The sequence below is a fragment of the Podarcis gaigeae genome (assembly GCF_964106915.1).
Source record: "Podarcis gaigeae genome assembly, chromosome: 16".
Taxonomy (NCBI): Eukaryota; Metazoa; Chordata; class Lepidosauria; order Squamata; family Lacertidae; genus Podarcis; species Podarcis gaigeae.
Genome location: NC_139693.1, coordinates 3962530 through 3989233, shown reverse-complemented (window position 1 = coordinate 3989233; position 26704 = coordinate 3962530). Strand labels below are relative to the sequence as shown.

Here is a 26704-nt window from a genome sequence, read left to right as displayed (position 1 = left end):
CCTTACAATTCAACACCAATGCAGAAAAGTTATTGAAAATTATGCAAGCACAAATTAAGTAACTGGCTTCATTCTTCACTCTTCAGACACCAATGGTAGAATTGGGAGTGATACCATTAAACTATATTTTCTTCTGTAGGTTTAAGGATTAAACTAATAAGCAAAACAGACTCAATAGCTATTTCTAGTCAGAAACACTCTGTAGAAGAGTAATATTGTCTCCTTTTAACATGATTCAACCCAGCTGTTTCCTTGATTTTGTCTTGGAGTGAATCTCCTCAGCTTCATCCAGAACCAAGTTCAGATATTCATCAAATCCAATAATACAGCCTTCTGTCCTCACGTTCACCTGTTCATACAGCCACACCTAAATTCTGGACCTATTCTGTAGGTGTCTGACAATGAGGTTGATGGGCTTCACCATCATTTTCTGCACCTTCTGGCCTTGGCCGGCAGCTGGGCTGGGAACGACCCCGACAGGACGAGCCGACTTAGGCTGGACGGGGCAGCCAACCGCCCTGTTTCCATCTTTAAAAATAACAGATCAGGTTTCTAGTCCCTAAGATCTAGCTCCTGCCCATGTCGTTTGGGGGAAAAGAGGCTTGAAAGCCTGCCGAAATTTGAGAAGCGTAGAGCAGGGTGCAAATAAGGTTTTCTAGGGGCTGGGGGCCAAAAATTAGCCGGCGCCCTTGTAGGAATCTTTGCCGTTAAACTGTGGAACTCACTGCTACAGGAGGCAGGCAGTGATGGTAGCCAAATTGGACAGCTTTAAGAGAGGATTGGACAAATTCAGGAAGGAGGAGAGGGCTACCGGTACGGCTACTAGCCTCCGTGGCTACGGTCTGACTCCGCGGTCGAAGCAGCAATTGCTTCTAAATACCAGTGGCTAGAAACTGCAGGAGGCGAGAGCGGTCTTGTGTTCGAATTCTGCTTGCAGGTTTCCTTCCAAAAAGGCACCTGCCTGTGATAACAGGATGCTGGACTCGAAGGGGCCTGATCTACCAAGCTCTCCTGACGTCCTTAGCTGTTCAGAGTTGCAGGAGAAGCAGTAGCAATTCTTCACATCATTTGGGCAGAGCATGCAGAGTTTTGGTCACCTGGGCAGCAAACTTTAATTTTAGGGTGGGGGGGAAGTAGTGCAGATTGTCATGCAATGCAGAGAGAGATTTCTCTGGTACACGTGGCCTTTTTTTCTTTTTTTTTTAAATTGAATTTGAGGAGCAGATGGCAGCTGTTTTTGAAACTGCATCCTCAGCCGTTGCTATCCTCCTCTCCCACTCTTTTAAATAATTGTAAGCAGCGCTGTTCACTTTTTGTTTACAGAACTTCATTTCTAGGATAATATATACAGTGGAACCTCGGGTTGCGAACGTGATCTGTGCGAGAGGCACGTTCGCATCTGCTCACGCACGTGATGCAATTCGGCGCTTCTGCCCATGCGTAAAGCACGATTTAGGGTCTCTGTGCATGCGCGAGCGCCAAAACCCATTCCAGCGAAACCCATATGGCGCATCCATAACCTGAAAACTCGCAACCCGCAGCGTTCGCAACCTGAGGTATGACTGTATATGTTCCCCCAAAGATCAGGGTTTTTTGTTAGTTTTTTTAAGCTGCATGGTTCAAGTACAGTGGTACCTCGGGTTCAGAACTTAATTCGTTCCGGAGCTTCGTTCTTAACCTGAAACTGTTCCTAACCTGAAGCATCACTTTAGCTAATGGGGCCTCCTGCTGCTACCGCGCCACCGGAGCCTGATTTCTGTTCTCATCCTGAAGCAAAGTTCTTAACCCAAGGTGCTATTTCTGGGTTAGCGGAGTCTGTAACCTGAAGCGTCTGTAACCTGAAGCATATGTAACCCGAGGTACCACTATAAATAAATGTTCGGAAGGCAGAGAGTGTAAAGAAATCAGCCATGCCCAGAACTGAAAATGCACCATCAGTCTTGTCTCTCAAAATTTCAAATAGTTGTTGACACTCACACACACAAACATGCACAGAGGCCTGCACACACATCACAATTTAAAATAAAGCAGCAAGATTCTAGTCCTCATTGTCCAAACATGTAGGCAGGGTGTGTAGAAATCTGTGTGCAGAAGCAGGAGTGAGGCTTGGAGGTTGGGTATGTGTGTAGTTCTTCTTTTTATCTGTTTTTTCCTACCACACCCACCCATCTTGCCTCCTGATCTCCCAATGCACTTCCCTTCCAGACCGGGCTGCTGTGCTGGTATCGGAAAAGCGTCCGGCTTCAAAACCTCCAGCAGCTTCCCGGACGAGATGCTTGGATTCATCAAGTCCTTCCCTCTCCTTGATGAAGCCGTGCCCTCGGTCACGGAGCAGCCCTGGTTTACGAAGACCACCAGCAGGTAAATGTTTGCCAGTCATGGATACAGCCAGGTTTGGGAGCTCATGTGCCGTTCTGCTTAATTTCCCCCTCTGCTCCTGGTATACTTTTGAATTCCTTTCCCTTGAGTTAACTCTGTTTCCATTGAGATTGGCTTTCCCCTCGATAGTAGCCATTTTGGGGGAAGCTTTGCAAGACCTGAGCTTTCCTTTTCTTGGAAGAGAACCCACACAGAACCTGAGCTGCTAGCGAGGGAGAAATCTCCCCTTGTGAACTAGCGCCTTTAAAATAAGCCTTGCAGAACCTGAGCTGCTAGCGAGGGAGAAATCTCCCCTTGTGAACCAGCGCCTTTAAAATAAGCCTTGCAGAACCTGAGCTGCTAGCTAGGGAGAAATCTCCCCTTGTGAACCAGCGCCTTTAAAATAAGCCTTGCAGGACCTGAGCTAGGGGCTGGGTAAATTCTCATGTGAAACCTTCTTTTAAACGAAGCATCGTACAACCTGAACTGCTAGCTTTTGAAAGCCTCATCCCCTTTGCAAGTTCTTTAAACAAGCCTTGCAAAATCTACAAAGTGTGGCCTTTTCTCCTGGCTCCTTCCATTCCCCTCCCAGGTACAAGCTGACCCGGCTGGCTGTGGACACAACGGCTGGCCCCTTTCGAAATTACACGGTCCTCTTTCTGGGCTCGGAAGATGGCACGGTGCTGAAGGTCCTTTCCGCCACCACTGAGAATTCCACGGTCGAGACTTTGCTGCTGGAGGAGATGTCTGTCTACAACCCATCGCTGTGAGTCCTGCCCCTCTGTTTCCATGCACGCTCTTTTATTTCCATCCTTTAATTTGGAGATATCTGGGGCTGAACCTGAGGCCTTCCGCTTGCAGGATTGGAGCTCAGCCACTGTTTCCTTCCAGAGCGTTGACAATTGGGGGGGGGGGATTTGGTTTGGTCTGCATTCTAATGCAAAATTTGATGTGCATTTGAAGGCAAAATGCAAAACTTAAAGCAAAATCTAATGCAAATCTCAGTGTGAAGTACCAATCTTAATGTGAATTTTAATGCCCATTTAAATAGAGAAATAGGAAACTTAATGTGGAATTGAATGCACATTTCAATGCGAAACTTCATGTGGAATTGAATGCACGTTTCAATGCGAAACTTCATGTGGAATTGAATGCACATTTCAATGCAAAACGTAATGTGGAATTGAATGCACATTTCAATGCGAAACTTCATGTGGAATTGAATGCACATCTCAATGCAAAACGTAATGTGGAATTGAATGCACATCTCAATGCAAAATGTAATGTGGAATTGAATGCACATCTCAATGCAAAACTTAATGTGGAATTTAATGCACATTTCTGTTTGCTTGGTATATTAATGTGCATTTGCCTAATTCACAGCAATATGTGAGCTGTGGCACAGCTATCCTTTGAAATCCACGCTTCTCCGAATTTTGCAATAGAGTTTTGCCAACTCTGGAAAAAAATCCGTACAAAACTGCTCAGCTTGGGGAAGAGGGCGCATTAAAATGTATTGGTCAGTGGAAAAAAAACAAAGAAAACCCACACATTACGGAGGGGGGGGGGGCGGAACTGAATTGCAAAAAAACCTGTCTCTTGCACCGTGCACTAACTAATGTTTTTTTGTGAGGACTTTTGGAAGAGAAAAATTGTAGCAAACTGAACTTAAAAACTAGGAAACAATGAGAAATGTGAGAGCAACAGCAATCTGTCCACCTCCCAAGTTTTGTTACCCTACTACATCAGGTCCAGCAGGTTTTTGCTGTACTTCTCAGAAGCCAGCTGGACCTGTTTGACCAAGACATCAGTGGAGGGGAAAATAATAACTTGGGCATGTCCCAGCAAATGGTAGCTTTCATCGCATGGCTTTCAAGTCTTTCTCTTAAAAAATATTTTTAAAAGCCCAAGCCTGGCAGAACCTCCCCGCCTCCTGCGAAATCAACTCTGCCCTTCTCCACCCACACTATCTTTTCAATTAGGCTCCTTCTTCTCGCAGCAGGAACCTGTTTTATTTTGAATTTGAAACCTTCTCCCCCAGCCTTACTAACCACATTTGCAGGTGTTCCAGCGTGGGGAAATTTACTGCATCTGAGGAGGCGTAAAAGGTCTCTTTCGGCTTCCCGTCTCAGCAAAGGGGCATGGAGGGTGGTTTTTTGGGGGGGGTGTTACCCCCAACAATTCCAGACACACACACACGTATTATGCAAACTCCCCTTAATTCTGCTGTTTTTAGCCTTCTAAATATTATCGGCAGGAGCCGCCGAGGCAAAAATAGAACAGCTAGTTTAATTGGCAATAACATCCTTATCTTATCGGAGTTTGGAGGGGGAAAAGGGTTCTGTCTTACCATTTTTAATTTCTTTGCGCTTCAAGTAGTTTTGAGAGGCGAGCCGTTTCCTACCCCACTTCTGCGCAACTTCCCGTCGCCATTTCCTTATCTCCCTGGGGTGCCCCCTAACCACCCATTCGCGACCCCACTCACCCAACCCCCGCATTCCCTGAATTTTCTGCAACCGCAGCTAAAATGCCTAATAAAACATGACCATTTCCTCTTACGTGGCAAACTCTACAGACCCTAACCCAGCGGTTCTCCACCTGTGGGTCCCCAGATGTTGTTGGGCTACAACTCCCATCATCCCTGAGCTCTGGCCTTGCTAGCAAGGGGTGATGGGAGTTGTAGTTCAACAACATCTGGGGACCCACAGGTTGAGAAAGGCTGTGGGCCTAACCCAAACCCCCCAAACTTGGCCCTCCAGATGTCTTGGGAAATTTCCCGTAGGGGAAATTTTCTGACCGGACATCTGGTAGAGAGATGGACTGAGAATCACAAAACACAGGTTTGGGAACTTCACGGTCAGGGAAAAAACAATGCTGTCCAGGGTTGTAAAGACTGCGGAGAGAATAATTGGGTGCACTCTTCCCACCTTGGATCAAATCTATGCTTCCAGGTGCCATAAGAAAGCTGCAGAGATAGCGCAGGATAGTGCGCACCCCAGAAATGATCTCTTTCAGCTTCTGCCTTCTGGAAGAAGGTTCAGGGTTAGAAAGACCAGGACTAGCCGCCTAAGAAACAGTTTCTACCCAAATGCAATTCTGGTTCTAAACGCAGTGTAAGGTAGTCTCTATGGGAGTATATTGTATTTAATTATGGGGTATCAGAGTTTTTAGGGGGCTAACCAGGCTGGGGTAGCTGGGATAGCAGGCTTGTTGGTTTTTGAATGTCTGATGTAGATTTTTTTCAATTTTGTTGTTCTGTATGGGACAATAACAATAAAGATTATCGTATCAAACTGTGCAGTTGGAAGGGACCCCAGGGGTCATCCAGCCCAACCTGCCGCAATGCTTGATTGGATTTCTATAAGCTTGCATTTCCTTGGTGTTCTCTTCCCCTCTCCGCCCCCATCCCAGGTGTAGCGTCAGGAGGGAAGACCGGCGCGTCCTGGGACTCAAGCTTGACAAAGCCAACCACGCCGTTTACGTGGCCTTCTCGGGGTGCGTGGTGCGGGTCCCTCTCAGTCGCTGCGCTGCCTACAATGCCTGCCGCAGGTTAGTGGGATGACCTAATTTTTTTGCTTTCTGCCTCTTCCTTCTTTCCTAACTCTGCCCGTCTACACTGACTGGCTGCAACTCACTAAGCAGTTGGCTCCTTACCTCTCTCGCCCTGATCTGGCCACTGTGGTCCTCCAGACTGGATTATTGTAACTCGCTCTACGTGGGGCTGCCCTTGAGACTGACCCAGAAACTCCAGTGGGTGCAGAATACCACGGCGAGACTCCTTACAGGGACCTCGCCGCGGGATCATATTCACCCGGTCCTATACCAGCTGCACTGGCTCCTGGTGGAATACAGGATCAGGTTTAAGGTGCTGGTTTTAACCTTTAAAGCCCTATACGGCTTAGGACCCTCGTACCTACGGGACCGCCTCTCCTGGCATGTCCCACGGAGGACCTTACGGTCTTCAAACAAAAACATCTTGGAGGTCCTGGGCCACAGGGAGGTTAGGCTGGCCTCAACCAGAGCCAGGGCCTTTTCAATAGTGGCCCCGACTTGATGCAACGCTCTATCACAAGAGACTAGGGCCCTGCAGGACACCTTTCCACAGGGCCTGCAAGACAGAGCTGTTCAACCAGGCCTTTGGCCAAGGCACAGTCTGACCCCCTCCTTTGGTAATCCTCACAGATTAATTAATTTGGTAATCCTCTAGCCCAATGGTTGCCATTAATTTGATTCTGGATTGATTTTCGAATGAATTGCTTTTAGAATGCTGTCTTGCTTTTTATTGTTGTTAGCCGTTCTGAGCCCGGCTTTGGCTGGGGAGGGCGGCATATAAATTATTATTATTATTATTATTATTATTATTATTATTATTATTATTATTATTATTATTATTATTTTACGATAGAATACGCTTTCTCCCTGCCCCATAGCTGCAGATTGAACCCGGAACCTCTCCCCGCCCCCAGCAAAGCAGGTGCTCTCGCTAAAAATAAAGCCAAGTTTCCAGTCCTCATGATTCCAAGTGATGGGCTCATTTGAAACAGGAGCCTAGGGAGGTCTCTTATACCAAATCAGCCTGTTTGTCTGTATGCCGCCTGGCTCTCCAAGACTTCCTAAGGACCTAGTAAGAACCGGCCACAGAGGGGAGGCCGATTAGTCCAGCATCCCCCTCTGGTGTAGTTTGGGTTTTGCAAGGGTTTCTAAAGTTTTAGAGAGTGTTTGCAGGATTTTTTTTTTTATTTTTATATGGGAGTCGACTGCGGTTATCATTGGCAATCCGCTTTAATGATTTCTGTGCAGTCTTAACAAGCGGAACTAAATTATATTATGTAAGCTTTCAGAATATTTAAAATTAGCCAAACTGGCAGATATAATAAGACGAAAACCAAAAAGTGAAGTGAAAAAGGAATGGGAGTGCCTAAATGAATACCTTAAAAGCCAAGGTTCGAGGACAGAAATCTGGCTGAGTCTGGAATAACCTTGTGAAGTAAAAGGATAAGGAAGAGGGATTTATATCTAGATGTTAGGATAGAGATGATAAGGGAAACAGGAAGATACAATGACAGATAAAGGAGGTGCTGTGCGATTGGTGGAAGTCAACGTTTGTTTTTCTTTTTAGTGTTTATATTATTAATTTGTAAGATTTGGAGTTGTGTGTGTTTTTGTATGCTTGTTTTTGTGTTTTTTGTTGTTGCTGCTGCTGTGTGGAAAATAATTATTATTATTATTATTATTATTATTATTATTATTATTATTATTATTATTTATTTGTACCCCGCCACTCTGGGCGGCTTCCATAGAAACCAAAAATACACTAAAATATCACAGATTAAAAACTTCCCTGAACAGGGCTGCCTTAAGATGTCTTCTGAATGCCAGGTAGTTATTTATCACTTTGACATCTGATGGGAGGGCGGGCGCCACTACCAAGAAGGCCCTCTGCCTGCTTCCCTGTAGCTTTGCTTCTCGCAGTGAGGGAACCGCCAGAAGGCCCTCAGAGCTGGACCTCAGTGTCCGGGCAGAACGATGGGGGTGGAGACGCTCCTTCAGGTGTACTGGGCTGAGGCCGTTTAGGGGTTTGAAGGTCAGCACTAACACTTTGAATTGTGCTCGGAAACGTACTGGGAGCCAATGGAGGTCTTTCAAGACCGGTGTTATATGGTCTCGGCGGCTGCCCTCAGTCACCAGTCTAGCTGCTGCATTCTGGATTAGTTGTAGTTTCCGAGTCACCTTCAAATACCAATATATATATATATATATATAATATTATAATTATATAGATTCAACCAAAATGTCTTTTGAATTCCCAAGGCATGCTACAATTTTTTTTAGCACCCCTCCTTTTTGGAATTTGATATCTGAAACATTTGACGCGCTGCGACAAGGCAACAGAGGCTGTGTGTGTGTGTGTGTGTGTGTGTGTGTGGTCCTTACAAGGGGCTGCCTAGGGCCCCCTGATTCACCTTGCATGACCCTTCCCACCCAGCCCCTCCTGCCCCGAACAGGTGTGGGCTGCCGGACCTCGCCGCTTCCAGGAAATGCCGCTCGTCGTGATATTCTGGCCGCAGCTGTCCGCTTCCTTTAATGGTCAACTGAGCCAGCTGCTCTCTCGCTCTCCTAAAGGCCACGACCCCCTTTCTAAATCCCAGCGTGGCAGGGACCCAAAGATCTCTAGGGGCGGAGAGGGAGGGAGAGAGGCAGCCTCTGCGCTGACAGAGGGCGGCATCCTGGCTCGCCTTCCCGTCATCTCTGCAGAAATCGGGGCAGGGAAGCGGTGACTAGTGGCTAGAGCAAAACGGAAGCTGGCCTGTGTGTGTGTGTTTGTTGCATTCATATCCCACCTCAGCTGGAAGTATCAAATATTACACGAAAATACATTTAAATTCTAAATTATCATAAATTATAAAACAGTCATAAATTATAAAACAGTGTTATATAACGTTTGGTTCCTACCTAATTTTTAAAGGGTCGTGTAAGTTTGAAGACTTTCAGATAAATATATCCTGTTATTTTCTACATAAAGTCAAGTCAATCCTTTATTAGGCATAGCAAACCACACATTATCAAACAAACACCGTATACAAACTGTGCAAAATATGGATTCAGCATAACAAGGTTTGTTCCAGTCAGATCTTTAACTCCAAAGAAAATCAATTTGCGACTTCCGGTTTGGATCGCGGACAGTGAGGAAGCGCGGAGAAGCCTCTGAAAGGCTTTTCCGAGCAACACGGGGGCTCGGGGGCGACGCAAAGGCACTGCAACCCCCAAAATCTCAATTTGCGTAAATAATACAATATAACACTACCACATCACCAATCAATTACGAACCACTAAATCTCTTTATAATGGCCCAGTCTTTCTACATGCACAGCACTCAAAAATTCAGCCACTATTATTTTCTACGTTTCTCGGGTACAACAACGGAAAATGATCAGTATTAATAATAATTACATGGTGTGGGTTTTTTTCTTGGTATATTTAATAACAAGAACTCCAGCTCATTTAAGGGGAGGGTTGGCAGAGGCCTTTGAATTTCCCGCTTTCTGAGTGAACACATTTATTTTCCTTTTGCAGGAGCTGCCTGGGATCCCGCGATCCGTACTGCGTTTGGCTGAGCACGGGGGCCTGCGTTGCGTTCAGCAGCGAGATCAGGTGAGGTGGTTTGGGAGGCAGCCATCCCTGTTCTTACGAAGCAGGTGGGCAAGGACCATAGCTGTCAATTTACAGATTTGAAAAGTAAGGGACCAGCAGCCTCGAAAATAAGGGATCAGCAGCCAAAATAAGGGATTTTCAGAGCACAGGTAGGTTCAACTTCTGGGCCCCTCCGAGCCAAAGGCAGAAAGCTCAGCCAGCAGCCAAACGAAGCCTCAAGTGGTGGTTCCCACAGTGCAGCAACCCGGCAAAGGGGATGCAGCAAGGGAAACCACAGTCACCTCTCCGCTGGGAAGCGCAGAGCAAAAGCGAGTCCCCAGGCAACACAGCCGATTTGATTGGCACAAGGCATGCAAGCTCCACCCCCCAGTCGTTCTCAGACTCCTTATTGGGTGAGCAACGCAGCCAATCAACACAGTTGGAGCCTCCCTCCTCCCTGGCCGGCAGGGAGGGAGGGAGGGAGAGGAGCTGCTTCCTTTGAAACCCGGGAAATTTAAGGGACATCATCAATAAGGGACAGCAGCGGGACACAGCGCTGGGATAAGGGAGTTTCCCGCCAAATAAGGGACGGCTGACAGCTATGGCAAGGACCTTTGTCCCTCTAAAAGTTTTCCCTGAATTGCCTCGCTTTCTCTCTCTTTTTCTGCTACCCCTCTTCCTCTCTCTCCACCTCCTTTTCTAACACCGCCCTTTTCTTACTCTTCCCGATACCCCTTTCCTTCCTTCCTTCCTTCCTTCCTTCCTTCCTTCCTTCCTTCCTTCCTTTCTTTCTTTCTTTCTTTCTTTCTTTCTTTCTTTCTTTCCTCACTCTTTCTGACACCCACTTTTCCTTTCCTTTTGTTTTGTTTTTGTTTCCATTTTATTTATTTATTAGCGTTCTTATGTTACATATGCATACATTGTCGTATTACATTACAGGACTCATTATAATATAATTTCCAATGTGTATACAAAGTTTATATACAAAATTTATATACCTAAAGAAAGACAAAACAAAGACAAAAAGCTATTCCAAAATAATATATGTACCAACACTTTGGACTTCCTGTCAATCCCGTTGTATATTCCTTTTTTACAAATGAATGTACTCTTATTATTGTATATTTCTTTACATTTTATCTAATACATTCCCATATCAATATGTACCCTTAATCTTATTTCTCAATTTCTCTCCAACGTCAATCGAATGCTAGCATGGATAGCGAACCTTTACTGTATTTTTGAACATATATCTTATATCTATCCCTCTGACACCCCTTTTCCTTTCGTTCCTTCCTTTTCTAACATCCTGTTTTCTCATTCTTTCTTTGGCTTCCGACTCCCTCTTTCCTCTTTCTTACACTGCCTGCAACCTTATGCCCTCCAGATATTTTGAACTACGTCTCCCATCAGCCTTAGCAAACATGGCCAGAGGTCAGGGATGATGATGGGAGTTGTAGTTCGGCCACATAGGGAGGGGCGACAGTTCCCACACCTGCTTCTAGAGATCTTTTCTTCTTCTTCAGTGTGGTATCTCCTAAACTTTGTAACTCCCTGGCCATTGACAACAGCCTTCACTGCATTGTTTTCAGCGCCTACTAAAAACTTCTGATTTGTTGTTGTTGTTGTTGTTGTTTAGTTGTTTAGTTGTTTAGTTGTTTAGTTGTTTAGTTGTTTAGTTGTGTCCGCCTCTTCATGACCCCCTGGACCAGAGCTTGCCAGGCACTCCTGTCTTCCACTGCCTCCCGCAGTGTGGTCAAACTCATGCTGGTCGCTTCGAGAACACTGTCCCACCATCTCATCCTCTGTCGTCTCCTTCTCCTTGTGCCCTCCATCTTTCCCAACATCAGGGTCTTTTCCAGGGAGTCTTCTCTTCTCATGAGGTGGCCAAAGTCTTGGAGCCTCAGCTTCAGGATCTGTCCTTCCAGTGAGCACTCAGGGCTGATTTCCTTCAGAATGAAGAGGTTGGATCTTCTTGCAGTCCATGGGACTCTCAAGAGTCTCCTCCAGCACCAGAATTCAAAAGCATCCATTCTTCGGTGATCAGCCTTCTTTGTGGTCCAGCTCTCACTTCCATACATCACTACTGGGAAAACCAGAGCTTTAACTATATGGACCTTTGTTGGCAAGGTGATGTCTCTGCTTTTTAAGATGCTGTCTAGGTTTGCCATCGCCTTTCTCCCAAGGAGCAGGCGTCTTTTAATTTCGTGGCTGCTGTCACCATCTGCAGTGATCATGGACCCCAAGAAAGTAAAATCTCTCACTGCCTCCATTTCTTCCCCTTCTATTTGCTAGGAGGCGAACCTATTTAGATATGTCAGGACCGCTCATTTTAATACGTAATTTCGTTTTACAATGTACATTTCAACTACTGGTTACACTTATAATTTGCTTTTGGGTGAACTTGTTTCTGACTCTTATCAATCATCTTAATGAATGTTTTATGATCGCCTTAATGTATATTTCATATTTTGCACAAGCCGCTTAGAAGTTTTTACGATTCAGTGGCCTTACACATTCTGTTAAATAAATAAGGGCTGTAAAAGCATCTTATTTCTCTCAATTGGACCAAATTCCTCCTGAAGAGATGCTCTTCCAGCTGACAGATGCATTTTCTTAAGGGTTTTTTTAAAATACTGTATATACTTTCGCTTTTTTCCCTCCTGCATTTAATGATTTAATGTAGCTGGATGTACATGCTCTGCTGCGAACCATTTTGAATGTACACAGGGGAAAGCAAGCTACGTAAAGATTTATTTAACAGATAAAGCCAAGTTCCTCCTCACTTCTTCTACCCCCCACCCCACCCCCACTTTTGTATCTGATGGTGCTTCCTAGAAACCCCAAGACACCCCCTGCCCGGTCAGTTTGAGCATCCTCAACTGTCTCTGCCCCAGCATCCTTTCTGCCTCACCATGAGGATTAGAAACCTGACTTTCTGTTGCTTGGAAACAATGAACCAAAGGGGCCTTTTGGGTCACTGAAGGACTTGGCTGATTTTGCGAAGACCTTCTTTTTGCCCCTCACCCCGAATCCCATCCATCCTCCCTCTCTCCGCAAACCCCCAGCCCCCCACAATGCTCCATTTTCTAAATATTCTCCTTGACCCACAGCCATCCCATGCCAGCGTGTTTCCTCAAACATCTTTGACTGGCGAAGGAAGGGAACAGGAGGGTGAATTGTCTGGCTCTTTGGGGGCTCGTAACTTGTCGGGTTCTGCTTTCTTTAATTTCCCACCTCGTGTTTTTTTTTCCCTGAGTGCCAGCCAATTGATTAATTAGCGGAGGATTTAATCAAGCCGGCAGGCTCTGTTTTAATGAGATTTCTCTCTTCCACCCTTGTCTCTCTCACTCCCCCACCTCCATCCACAGAGGCGGCTTTGAGCAAGACGTCGAAGGCTCCGTCAAGTACGTGGGGAACTGCCAAGGTGAGAGTCTTCTGGGGGCAAAGGGGTCTTTTTCTCAGCCAGGAAGCCACATTGCTGTTTTCGCGCGGAGAACCGGCGCTTGCTCCGAGTTCCGATCCTGTTATAAAACTCACTGAGCCGAACGAAAATGGCTGGGTGTGTGTCCTTTTCCTGTTGCTCGCGCACAGAAACATCGGCTCCGTTGGCGGGCGTCTGAAAAGCTGTTTTGTGTAGGAAATAACGGCTCATCCCCTAAAGAGGGTTTTTCTCTCTTTTTGCCTTGAGTTGGCAGCACTCCAGATTTCTCCACTAAGCCCATTGAGTCTTTCCGAGACGTTGACCACCGAGTCAGCTTGTTTTTGCCTCTCCGGCCCTTTTCGCCAATTCCCGAGGGCCACACCCCCTTCCAAGCAACTGTCCCGAGGGCCACATTCTGGGGCGGACGGGACCAGAAGCACAGCGGACTCGTTTCTTGGCGAGAGGCACTATCTTGGGTTCGAGGGCAGAGGAGACACTCAGGGCACGAAATAGGGGCCATGAGTAGTCTGTGGAGGCTTCCAAGGGCCAGATGGAGAGACCTGGAGGGCCAGGGCTGATGTTTCTACCCACAAGCAAAATGGCTTCTTCCTTTGCCCCATGCTTAGCTGCCTAGGTTCACCCTGTTCCTCTGCCTTTATCCCCGACCCAGTCTCTTGTCTCCCCCTTCGCTTTTTAGATGTCGTAACGGCCCCCGGGAACCGCGATGGCACCAGCGACTCTGCATATGGTCAGTGCGTCTGTCTCCCCTCTCTCCCTCCTTCCCCAAGCTCATCGTCCTTCCTACGCCTCCAGTCTCCTTCTGCCGCTTATTCCACCCCCAAAAACCCTATCACCCACCACCCTACGCTCTAGCGGTGGCATAGAGGTCAGCCTTGTCAACACTCAAAAGCCCGTTCGGCCATTGAGGTTCAAATGGAGGAAGGCCGCCATATTGGACGGGACAATCATGGCGGTTCAACGTTGGATTTGTTGGGTTAGAGCCAGCTCAGCTCTGTTGCTAGTGGAGGCGTTGAAATTAATAGACCTCTGCGTTAGCCATGTTTATGTCAATTTCAACGTGTCTGCACTAAGCAGGACCAAGCCATTGGATCTTGGGATCCTCTGCATTGACGTCCAATTGGAGGCGCCATCTTGAGAGGATGCAGTCAGCTTCCAGTGGTTGTTGTTTTTTTTAGCAAAAAGGCTACTGGTATGTGAACTGATGACAGGATGTTCCTATTTTCTCCATCGCAAGGGTCTCAAAAGACCCCTTGGGACAAAGCCGCCTCCGTCCAAGGCCTTTCCCGGTTGCCACGGTTACCAGCCTCCTGTTGCTTAGGCCCAAGATGGCTGCCGGCCAAGTCCATTGAAGGTTTATTCTCTTAAAACAGGGGCAAACTCTTTCCTCAAAAGCAACAGGAGGAGGAGGAAGAAGAGTGAAACCCCATACCCTCCGCTTCTGTCGTCTGGGGAATGCGGGAATTCCCACAAACTGGTTTTCAAAACTAACAAGGGACAAATCACTGCTCACTTCCTGTCACGTCAAGCACCATTTCCTCATCCATCCCACCAACATCCCACTCCCATCATTTACTGCCGGGGTGGGCAAAAGGTCTTGTTACGGTTAACCAACCCCCTGCCGCTCTCTTTGAATTATTTCCAGAGACTGTGTATAAAACCCACTCTCCCCTTTATGGCTTTTGAGATTGTCTCCGTGCGAACCAAGAAACCTTTCCTTTTTTTTATGTGTGTGTGTCATTCTCCCAGGGCAGAATTTGACCCTCCCTTAACAAACGCAGCTGCGGTTTTTATGTCGAGCCCGAAGGGTCGAAACCGAACCATCTCCGGGGCACGCTCACACTGTGCCATTTAAAGCTCTATAACACAACTTTGAACAGTCGTGGCTTCTCCCAAAGGATTCTGGGAACGGGTCATTCGATATGGGTGCTGAGACCCCTGTTTGCACTTGCAGAGCTACAGTTCCCAGGGTTCCCCATGAAGAGGGATTGGCCATTAAACCACTCTGAGAATCGTAGTTCTGGGAGGGGAATACAGCGGAGGGGGTCCTTCTTCCACCTCTCAGCACCCTAAAACATACTAGTTCCCATAATTCTTTGGGTGGGGAGCCATGACCGTTCAAAGCAAGATGCATGGTGGAAACGTGGCTTCTGTTTATTTGATGAAGGAGCAATTTCTGCATCTTCAGCCACGGTCCTCCTAGATCTTCAGCCATGGTCCTCTCAATAATCCCAGGTCTGAGGGGAGACCAATAGCAACTTGATCTCCACAGGCTCCCTCTACTCTAAGCATGGCCTAGGACCCTCGTACCTCCGGGACCGCCTCTCCTGATATGCCCCACGGAGAGCCTCAAGGTCCATAAATAACAACACCCTAGTGGTCCCAGGCCCTAAGGAAGTTAGATTGACTTCGACCAGAGCCAGGGCCTTTTCAACTCTGGCTCCGGTCTGGTGGAACGCTCTGCCTCATGAGACCAGGGCCCTGCAGGATCTGATTTCTTTCCGCAGGGCCTGTAAGACAGAGTTGTTCCGCCTGGCCTTTGGCTTGGAGCCAGTTTGATTCCCTCCCTCCCCCCCCCTCTCTCTTTTTTCCCCTTCTTTTCCTTCTCCTCCTGCGATGAGGCTACATTTTAATATTTTAATGTTCCATTATTTTAATTGTTGTGTTTTATTTTTGTTTTTAAGTTTGTAATCATTCATCTTGTTTTTATTATTGCTTGTAAGCCGCTCTGAGCCCGGCCTTGGCTGGGGAGGGCGGGGTATAAATAAAAAATTATTATTATTATTATTATTATTATTATTATTATTATTATTATTATTAGCAAAGGGTTTTTCTGGAGGGGTAAAAGATGCCAAAGTCAAGGATGCAACGGATACGGGAGGCCTCTAAATATCTCCCCTCAGTCCTTTCCTCATCACTTACGTAACTTAAAATCGGATGGGTTGGTGATGTCACCTAAGTGCCCCATATCTCAGAACCTTTTAAAAAAGCGTATTTCCCCCTCTTATCTCATCTTTGAGCTTGTAGGGTAGAAAAGACCTTTTCATACACACACAAGCACACCTTCTAGTTAAATAAGTAAGTCCAGGGCACACAAAACCCAGGTGTCTAGAGAATACAGGACCCAGGTGTCCGGGGTGTGAGGAACTCAAAACAACTGGGAAATACAGGACCCAGGCGTCCAGGGTTGAGGGACCCAGACACTTGCGGAATACGGGGCCCAGGCATCCGCAGGAGTGAGGAACCCAGACACCTGGGGGATATAGGACCCAGGCGTCCAGGGTGTGAGGAACCCAGACACCTGGGGAATACGGGACCCAGGCATCCGGGTTGTGTGGAACCCAGGCGTCCTGACATGCCGACAAGCACACACTCCAGAGCTTAGATGGGGCGAGCAGCTCTGGCGATGAAGCTCTCTGCGCAGGCAATCATCTCCCCGCAGGAGGCCCTGCTTCTCTGCCCTCCCCACCTCACCCCCTGAGTCCAGCTCCCCCAAGCAAGAGAGCTCCAGAGCCAATCCGACGCCTGGAAGGAAATTAAAACCGAAGCGACTCCATTAATTACCCAGCAGGGGAGAAATCTCTTGATTTAATGGGTGGGGGGAGGAAGGAGCGGGAAGAAGGAGGAACAGGAGGCTATGTGTTCTGTGAGCATCTTTTGCGGGGGGGAGGGCAAAATTTGGGGGTGCGCACATATTTCCTAGCCCCTCTCAAGCCTCCCCTTTCTCCTGACCTGAGACGGGTCCTTCTCCGGGCTCGTCTTCGATCTCAGTCCTACTCAGAGTAGACCCATTGAAATGCAACGGACACGGTTGACTTAGGTCTGCTCTGAGTAGGGCTCCAGGGTCAGCTGAAGGTGATTTTTTAGGGGGGGTCTTCTGGAGCAACAGGCCTCCCCCTTCCTCCCCTTCCCCGCTTCTTATCCCTGTCTCGCTGCAAATCTTGGCCGCTTCCACTCCCCACTTCCTGCGAGGACTGTGGGGCCGGCGGGGGACGTGGGGGGGCACACGTGTCTGGGATTCATTAGGCAACTTGGCTGGCTCGGCGGTTTTTGGGGGGACCAGCTGACACGCAAGCAGACGGAGGCTCTGCGGATTGCAAAACAGTTGCACAAACTCTGCCGATCAGTTTTTTTGGGGGGGGGGGGGCTTTTTAACCTTCTCTTAATCGCCTACATAAAGCCCAGGACACATAACATTTTGAGGGTGGAAATAGACACATGGTTACATTTTTTGGGTGATATCTGACTAAGGCCGTATTCGCACCTGCGTTTAAAGCGCAATAATTCCACGTTCGACCATCATGGCTTCCCCTATAGAATTCTGGCAGCTGTAGTTGGTTAACAGTGCTGGTTAAAGACTGTCCACCATTTCCTCTCCCGGCGCTACAATTCCCACCGCGATCCCTCTTCCAGGGAAATCACTAAACCCCTCTGGGATCTGTAGCGCCAGGAGGGGAAATAGGGGTCTCTCTGCACCCTCAACAAACAGCAGCTCCCAGAATTCTCTGGGGGAGGCCCTGACCATTTAAAGCAGCGGTTCTCAACCTGTGGGTCCCCAGATGTTGTTGGACTACAACTCCCATCATCCCTGAGCTCTGGCCTTGCTAGCTAGGGGTGATGGGAGTTGTAGTTCAACAACATCTGGAGACCCACAGGTTGAAAAAGGCTGATTTAAAGCCATATCACAGTGCCTTAAACATAGGGCGTGTGCCCTACTCAGAGTAGACCCACTGGAATGAATGGAACTTAGTCGTGTTGATTTATTTTCAGTGGGGCTCCTCTCAGCGACACTACCCAACATTAGCCATGGCCGGAGCAGACTCCGTGGAATGAATGAATACAACTAACTTCGGCCCATTCATTTCAGTGGGTTTACTCTTGAGTAGAACTGAGTACTCAACCAACCCTTTCAGAACGGTTTCCCCATATGCCTTGGCAGGTGAGGGATAAAAGCTCTTTCCACACCTGGTCCCTATGCGTTACTCTGCGCAAAAAGAACAGCTTTTGAGCTCTCAGCCTGCCAACTACGGAAGTCTAGAAATCCTTGCCGGTGGCACAAGCCAAAGGAGTGGCTTGAATATGTATTTTTCCGTGTATGAGACTATATTCCCCCCCCCAAAAAAAATATTAAAGTTTAAAATTGGAGGTTGCCTTATACACAGAATGTTGCATTTATTTATTTCTTAATTTGGGGCTCAAAAAAGTAGCGGGTGTCTTATACATGGGGGCGTCTTATATGCGGAAAAATACGGTGTATGTTTTTGAGGAAACCTCGAAACTGATCCCCTGCATAAGAGGTGATTGTATGGTGTTGGCGGAGACCTTTCCTGGGTCTGCAGCCTTCACCGTGGCTCTTCGGGGGGCCCTCCTCTCATTAACCCCTAACTGGCCCCCCCCAAAAGTCATTATTGTATTGCTTCCTCCTCCTGACACTGTCTTTATCACCGGCAACGCAGGAAAGACGCAGACCTCCGCCGCCGCCACCGCTCTCTCCTCTCCCTTCCCAGAAGCGCCCACCGGGTCTCCTCCCGCTAGCTTGGCTCCCGACGCCCGCCTGGCCCCGGGCGCAGGAGGGCCACGCTCCACCCTCCACGTGGCTGTGAGCAAGCAGGGTAAGAAGGGGCCGATCACCTGACCCCCGACCCTCTCTGCCCGCATGCGCACAAACAGACACATGTGCCGTGTCCCCACAACTCGTCCCCGCAGTATGGCACCCCCGTGATAACAGCAAGCTGTGCAAGAACCACTAACTTGCGCGGGGAGGGCCTGGCGGCGCTGGAATGCAGAGGCATGCGAAACGGTTGCGTCGCCGCGTCTTGCACGTCGGGGAGCGGGGGTTGCGCAAGCCGCGCATGGTCGCTGTTAAGTTGTGGGTGAGCATATCAGACGACACAGCGATTCCTCAACAGCTCTTGTTTATTCACAGGCCAGAACAGAACTGAACTGAAGGGTTCAGCCAGCCTGCTTATATAGAGCTCCATTAGAACGCAACAGTAACCATTTTCTGTAACTCTCCAATCACTGAACGTCACTTTCAATTCCCTTATTTGCATATGTGGACCTGAGTGAAAACTATCTACAGTATCCCCCTGCTAGCCCAGGGTGAGAACTTCAGTACATAACAGTCGCCTCTCTCTGAGGTGGGAGGTGCGATTGCGATCACCGGAAGCGAAAGCTTTCTCTCTCTATTATTATTTTTTCCATAATATTTTATTTATGTTTTCTTGGTCTACAAAGGTATGCGCGCAACGTCTCTTTTTCCCAGTTACATTTTCCACAGGTCAGTTTCATTTGTTGAGACATTAGGATGAAAAAAGGGATGTGGGTGGCGCTGTGGGTTAAACCACAGAGCCTAGGACTTGCCAATCAGAAGGTCGGCCGTTCGAATCCCCGTGACGGGGTGAGCTCCCGTTGCTCAGTCCCTGCTCCTGCCAACCTAGCAGTTCGAAAGCATGTCAAAGTGCAAGTAGATCATTAGGTACCGCTCCAGTGGGAAGGTAAACGGCGTTTCTGTGTGCTGCTCTGGTTCGCCAGAAGCGGCTTAGTCATGCTGGCCACATGACCCGGAAGCTGTACGCCGGCTCCCTCGGCCAGTAAAGCGAGATGATCGCCGCAACCCCAGAGTCAGCCACGACTGGACCTAATGGTCAGGTGTCCTCTTACCTTTAGGAAGAAAAAAGAGGATAAGAGGTGGAGGGGGCCATGGTTTGTGGGGGTGGGGTCGGGAGGCGATATTTCTATTTTGCTTAATGTATGCGTGGGTTTTTGTGTTGTCGTCATTCGCGCAGGTTCTCTTCGCTAATCGCTTCTGTTCCTTTGGCGGTGAGAGAAATTGGGGTTGGCCCCGGGTGCGGTTGCTTGTGTTGAACTTGGTTTTCGTGTGTGAGTGGGGTGGGTGGGTGTTTTTGAGTCAGGTTAGCCATATTGATTCATATACTGTTGGTGGATTCTTGTCGTTGTCTTGTTGGGCTTGTATGTGATGAAGAGGAGCCATACTGGGGTGAAGGTAAAAAGGTAAAGGGACCCCTGACCATTAGGTCCACCTTTAACAAAGGACATCTCCCAGAACTCTTGGGGGGGGGGAGAGGTGCCCATTTAACGTGGTATTGTAGTGCTTTAGATGTACTGCTTCAGCGTAGCCCTAATAATATATACACATTTCTTGAGGAGTGTTCCCTGAAAATTCATTTCCCCCCTATATTATTTTCATTGAATATATGTGCTTTTAATTATGCACACTTTTCCCTAGCTTGCACCCCTTTCTTTACACGAGTTTGTAAAATCCTGGGAAGCACAAATCAAAATTTCTGCAGGTGCAGCTTAAGTGAGGTTTGCTTTAAAGTGCAAGCTGGAGCGAATTCCTTCTCAAGCCTCTAGGTTCAGCTCAGTTGTCAGATTCAGCTGGCATGGGGAGGCTTTGAATGAGTCCAGTCTGCAGTCTTCCCATCTGTAAATAATAATAACAACAACAACAACAACAATAATAATACAGTGGTACCTCTGGTTGTGAACAGGATCTGTTCCGGAGCCCCATTTTCAACATGAGCAGAACACAGCCCGTGTTTGCGCATGCGCGGGTCACGATTCGCCACTTCTGTGCATGGGTGTGATGCCATTTTGCGTGTCTGCGCATGCGCAAGTGGCGAAACCCGGAAGTAACCCTTTCTGGTACTTCTGGGTCGCCGCAGGATGCTACCAGAAAAGATTTAACCTGAAGCAAATGTAACAAGAGGTATGGTGATGATGATGAAGATAGTAATTTATTTTATACCCTGCCCATCTGGCTCGGTTTCCCCAGCCACTCTGGGCAGCTTCCAACAAAAGATTAAAAATACATTAAATTGTTGAGATTGGTGTGTCCCACCTCGCAGGGGTGCTGTGTGGTGGGCACTATCCCCTCGCTGGCAGGCAGAGTTTGAGGAGGACTTGATGGGATGGAGAGGAAGAGAACCGCAAGCTTTCTGTGCGTCAGGGTGGGGGAAATAACCCTGATGAAGCAGGAGAGAAAGAACAGAAAAACGGTCCCCAGCGGAAATAGCTCTTAAGAGCTGATCCATTTTGGGAGAATTAGGCGTAATGCGTATTGCAAACACGCTCCCTCCTGAACACAACAAGGTGCATATATATATATTTGCTTTCGTAGATTTTCACGGGTACAGGAATGCAGGTTTTGGTGTCCTCGGGTGTCTTCCCGTGTAAAAGTTGGGGTGTCTAGGCGACGTTTCGACGAGGTCTCACTCGTCATCTTCAGGCTGGTGCTTTCGGCTTCTTGTTACTGGAACAGTTACTTGCATATATATATATATATATATATTTCTGCCCCCACTCCGAAGCAAAATGTGAGGAGATGGGGTTTTGGCAGGGGGGACAAAATAGCCTTCAAATTGCAAACAAAATGCCCCCAGACAGCTGCGTAGAAATGAGAGAATTAAGCTGGCAGGGAAGATAAAGGTGTACGAGGGGAGAGAACAGCCGCCAGAAATAAGCTGGATTTTGTTTTTCAATTTAGGGAGAAGCAGGTCTCCTGGGAAAGTGTTTTGTGAGCGTTCTCTCCTGCCAAACCCGAGGCAGAATCTGATTTTGGAATGGTTTCCTCTTCTGAGTCCAGGTCCCTCTCTGTACATGCTCAGAGGTTCCCTTTCCACCCAGCAGGGCAGTGAGAGCCATTGCTACGATTATATGAGTCTGTATGTCTCTTCATTTTTGAACCAGAGAAGAATCACAGAGGGTTTGTCTAGCAGAGACTAGATGAGGGTTGCAGTTACCAATATTTAAGGCAGACAGGCAGCAAACCGCTTCAAGGAAGCTCACGTGGTAATCTGCATTTTATAAAATTATAAAGTTATGCATGACACAGAGTGAGTGGCGAGGGGAAAAAAATTTCTCCTGCTCCCTCCAAGCACTGGAACTCGTGGACTTCAGAAGACTCAGGGCAGATAAAAGAAAGGATTTATTCACATGGTGCATAGTTAAACGGCGGAACTCCCTCCCACTTGAAACAGTAATGACCACCACTATAAAGGGCTTTTTTAAAAAAAGGATTAAATAAAATGGATTGATCCGTTTGTTGTGAATCTTCAGGCTTTGCCTCTAGCAGAAATATGGCCTTGCTGTATCTCTGCAAGGAGGAAAGGGACCTAGTTCAGCGGCAGAACAGGGGTCAATCGCCATCCTCTCTAGATGGGCTGAGAATGTCTGAAAACCTAGAGAGCTCCTGCCAGCCAGTGTGGGCTATATTGATCTAGACATGCCTAAGTGCCTGTCAGTATACGTTCCGGTAATCCTAAATAAAGCAGAATGGGGGACGGGACACACAGCCTGTAAGGAATTTGGGACATAGCTCATCTTCCTTTATATGTATATATAACGAGAGAGATCTCATCGGCTTGTTCCAGCTTTGCCCCTTCGCCATAAATGGCAGCCATTAACTTCTCCCCCAATGCCATGAGGACTAGATCCTTATTTTGGGAAGGCCAAACTGGGTCAGCCAGTTTTAGCTTCTCTTATCCTCGCACCTGCCCACATGTCTGGGTCTTGTGAAAATAGGGCAGCGTTTCTCTGGCTGCAGGAAAATCCTCAGTTTGGAGGGGTGAGAGCCATACACTCGTCTGCCTGAACAGGTCCAGGGGTTTTGTGGCATTCGTAAAACAACCCACATGTCTTCAGATGTCTTCTAAACGTCAGATAGTTGTTTATCTCCTTGACATCTGGTGGGAGGGCGTTCCACAGGGCGGGCGCCACCACGGAGAAGGCCCTCTCCTCCTTTCTTGCAAGCCCTATCCTTTGGAGCAGGAGAAAACACGGTGAAGGCCCTTGAGATATTTGAAGATGGCTGTTGTATCTCCTCTCAGTCTCCACTTTTCCAGGCTAAACAAACCCAGCTCCTTCAACCGTTCCTCATCCGGCATGGTTTCCAGACCCTTGGAAGCAAAAGCAAATTCTGGCTTGTTCCAGCAAATAGACTTTGTAAAATAGAAAATTAAGTTATAAGTAAGAAAAGGTCGAAATTTAAGGCATCACTTTGTTTAACTTTAAGGTATGAGCAATTGATAAAAATTACCTTAAATTTAGAAGTATAATATTTGGAAAGTACAAAATAAGGTATGAAACAAGGTAATAATTTGCTGACATTCTTATTATAAATAATGCAGGGTAAGGAGATGTGAGGAAGTCCAGTTAGTTATATAAGAAAAGTTATTCTGAACGGTTGGTTATATTTTTCTCTTCTTTTTTTATTTTTTATTTCTTTCCTTTTATATAGTTTCTTGGTGTATTTGTTCTGGCTTTTTGGTGTAGGGATCTTGTATTATGTATTTGAAAATTCAATAAAATATTTATAAAAAAAAAAAGCAAATTCTGGCTTGTCAAAACATCTTGACTGCCAGCAGTGCTCCGAGAGCAACTTTCCCTTCTTTGAAACCTCCTGTGGGCCACATTCTGATGGGGGACGGATCCAGAGGCAAAAGGGAGTGGTCCAGTTAATGGAGAGGTTACTTTCCTGCCCCAGGCTAGCTCCTGATAACGACACACACAAGGTAATAGGCTGTTTTTCACTATGTAACTTCTATTTCAAACACAATTCAACATATAATATCTCACAAAGTGTAATTCCATAGACCAACAGATCATGCAAGCAGAACATGTCAAGAGAAATTAAAGCCCAATGGATTGTCTCCTGACCACGTTCTGTTTTCATGCTTTGTTGCTCTATGGAATTACACTTTGTGAGATATAATATGGCTTAGGGCCCTCGTATTTACGGGACCGCCTCTCCTGGTCTGCCCCGCAGAGGACCTTAAGGTCCATGAATAACCATAGTTTAGAGGTCCCAGGCCCTAAGGAAGCCACACTATCCTCCACCAGGGCCAAAGCCTTCTTAGTGGTGGCTCCAACCTGGTGGAATGCTCTGTCCCATGAGACCAGGGCCCTGCAGGATTTAACCTCCTTCTGTCGGGCCTGTAAGACAGAGCTATTCCACCTGGCTTTCAATTTGAATTCAGCCTGATCTTTTATTCCCCTTCCTTCCCTCCCCCTCCCCTTTTTTATGAAGATTACCCGCTCTGGGATCCCACAGCTAATTCTCCCCTGGTCTCCTCGCTGGCCCAAATAGGACCAATTTAGCCAGCTAGCCCTGGTGATCGTCTGATGTTTATTGGATGGATTTCCCCCCTAAATTGATTTTTGAATTCTGAATTTATTGTTGTTCCTGTTTTATACTGCATTTTATGCTGTTTTTTGTTGCATCAATTAAGTGTTTTAAATTTGTTGTAAGCCGCCCTGAGCCCGGTTTTCTGAACTGAGAAGGGCGGGGTATAAATAAAATTTATTTATTTATTATATGTTGAATTGTGTTTGAAATAGAAGTTGCATAGTCAAAAACAGCCTGTTACGTCGTGTGTGTTGTTACCAGGATTGTATTTAGGTACCCTAAGGTTTAGTAGTGTTTTGCAGGCTAGCTCTTGCCCACTCTCTGCCTTCCAGCCCGGCAGGCCAGAGGCATTGCTCAGAGCCCAGGGACGTGTCCCAGAAAGGCAAGTGATATTTGGGGATGTGGTTGAGAGAGAGAAAGCGAATGGCCTGGATGTAGTAGTTCCAAGGGCCAGGCAGCCGCCCTGAGGCTGCCAAACCCTTAGCTCTGGGTTCTGCTCATTTTATTGACCTGGCGCGCAGATCCAAACACGCAGGCCCCGAGGAAACAGCACTCGAGGAAACGGGGGTGCAGTTAGAAGGGGGAAACCTCTGAACAAAACGAGGGCTTCCTCCTATTCAGAGCAAAGAAAAGCACAGCTACCCACAGAACAGCTTTCAAGGAACGAAACATCAGACCGTTGCACAACCCTGACTGGGGCGGGGAGAGGAAGGCAGGCTTGGCAGAAGCCCGCCGCTAATTAGCTTGCAATCTTCTTGCCAAGGGGCAAACATGTCTTTTATTTTATTTTTAAAAGGGACGCTCTCCCTTTTTTTTTATTTCTGGAGATCAGCTGTTCAGCATTAAACCTTCCATTTGGCCTGCCTTTGCTGAGGTGAACGGGACGGTGTTTGTGTATGCCGTTTTCAGATGCTCTTCTTGTTCGGCGTTATTTTAATTATTTGACCCCACACCACTTTAAAACAAAAACAAAAAAAGCTCCCGAACAATGAAATCCTGAGCTGAGGAAAGCGGTTTTCTGCGGCCTGTACAATTACAATGCTAAACGTATCCCGCCACCTCTCCAGTTTCCGTTTCCATAGATGCAGCACATCGTTACCCTGTGGAACTTCCTGCCACAGGAGACAGTAATGGCCACCAATTCAGAGGGCTTTGAAAGAGGATTAGATAAATCATGGAGGAGGAAGCTGATGAACTACTAGATGGGTGACTGGCTCTTCTTAGATTATGAGCTCTCTTCCTCCTCTTCCCAGCCCTTTAAGCCCCTGGCCACTGCCAGATCTTGTAGCCAGAAGTTCCACAGGTTTGTTCCATCCTACTACGCATTCCACAATGAAGCCTTTCCCCTTTTTGGCCACTCCTAAATATGCTGCAAAACAGTTTCTCCAAGACGATGCGCAAGTTCTAGTATCCTCTAAGGGAGGGATTTTTCAAAGAGAATTTTGGAGGGTTGCGTCCCACAAGGGCCCTACTCAGGATAGCCCCATTGAAATTAGCAGGCATGGCAAACAAAGGTCCTTTTTCCATCTCCGCCGTATTAAGCAGTTGGTCCCTTACCTTTCTCGCCCTGATCTGGCCACTGTGATCCACGCGACGGTCACCTCCAGGCTTGATTATTGTAACTCACTCTACGCGGGGCTGCCCTTGAGACTGACCCAGAAACTCCAGCGGGTGCAGAATGCCGCGGCAAGACTCTTTATGGGGTCCTCGCTGCGGGATCACATTCAGCCAGTGCTTTACCAACTGCACTGGCTCCCGGTGAAGTACAGGGTCAGGTTTAAGGTGCTGGTTTTGACCTTTAAAGCCCTATACGGCCTAGGACTCTTGTACCTACGGGACCACCTCTCCTGGTATGCCCCGCGGAGGACCTTAAGGTCCACAAACAACAACACTTTGGAGGTCCTGAGCCTCAAGGAGGTTAGATTGGTCTCAACTAGGGCCAGGGCCTTTTCAGTACTGGCCCCGACTTGGTGGAACGCTCTGTCCCAAGAGACTAGGGCCCTGCGGGACTTGACATCTTTCCGCAGGGCCTGCAAGACAGAGCTGTTCCGCCTGGCCTTTGGTTTGGACTCAGTCTGACCCTTATGTTTCCCTCCCCTTATGGTTTTAATACAGCTGCATTTTAAATTGCATTCTAACCTGTGTTTTAAATTGGTTCCCCCCCCCTTATGTTTTTACTGTATTTTTACTGTTGTTAGCTGCCCTGAGCCTGGCTTTGGCCGGGGAGGGCGGGGTATAAATAAATTTTATTATTATTATTATTATTATTATTATTATTATTATTATTATTATTTTCAACATGTCTACTCTGAGTAGAGCTTAGCCGGGCAAAAGCCTCTCTGGGTTTAAGTTATAGTTGTGAGTTGGAGGCAGTAAAATAAGACCGCTGGCTGCTGCTATCTGGGCTTGCAGCCAGGGAGACTTTTATTGTGAAGTTTTGAAAAGGCAGGAAAAATACGCCAGACTTGAGACTTCCTGTTTTCCATGAAGGGGGTTAAGGAGAAAGAAAAGGGGTCTCGGAGAGAGAGTATTTATCGAAGGAAGCGCTGGCTTGTCAATCTTCTTTCCGAAAGCAAGGGCTGCGTTCAAAAGCACCTCCGAAATAATTTTAGCGTTCCAAAGAG

General features: G+C 47.3%; 1 protein-coding gene and 1 pseudogene across 5 annotated transcripts in view; one reads left to right on the top strand and one right to left on the bottom strand.

The window, feature by feature from the left end:
* SEMA6C (semaphorin 6C) overlaps positions 1-26704 on the top strand; it is a 125510-nt gene that overhangs the window by 85485 nt on the left and 13321 nt on the right. For 2 of the 4 annotated variants that reach the window (XR_014558578.1, XM_083715592.1), the window contains exons 12-18: positions 2206-2361; positions 2951-3124; positions 5770-5907; positions 9433-9510; positions 12861-12916; positions 13611-13661; positions 18388-18543. Coding sequence is in view for 2 of the 4 variants with exons in the window: in XM_083715592.1 (XP_083571718.1) it covers positions 2206-2361; positions 2951-3124; positions 5770-5907; positions 9433-9510; positions 12861-12916; positions 13611-13661; positions 18388-18543 (809 nt within the window). In the remaining 2 variants the exon portion in view is untranslated. The remainder of the gene's footprint in view (positions 1-2205; positions 2362-2950; positions 3125-5769; positions 5908-9432; positions 9511-12860; positions 12917-13610; positions 13662-18387; positions 18544-26704) is intronic. The other 2 variants (XR_014558577.1, XM_083715593.1) reach the window with 1 other exon arrangement.
* LOC310834424 (small nuclear ribonucleoprotein E pseudogene) lies at positions 10-2169 on the bottom strand (annotated as a pseudogene). Its single transcript has 2 exons — positions 2166-2169; positions 10-528 (listed from the first exon to the last, which is right to left on the bottom strand). The product of its transcript is annotated as a small nuclear ribonucleoprotein E pseudogene (transcript).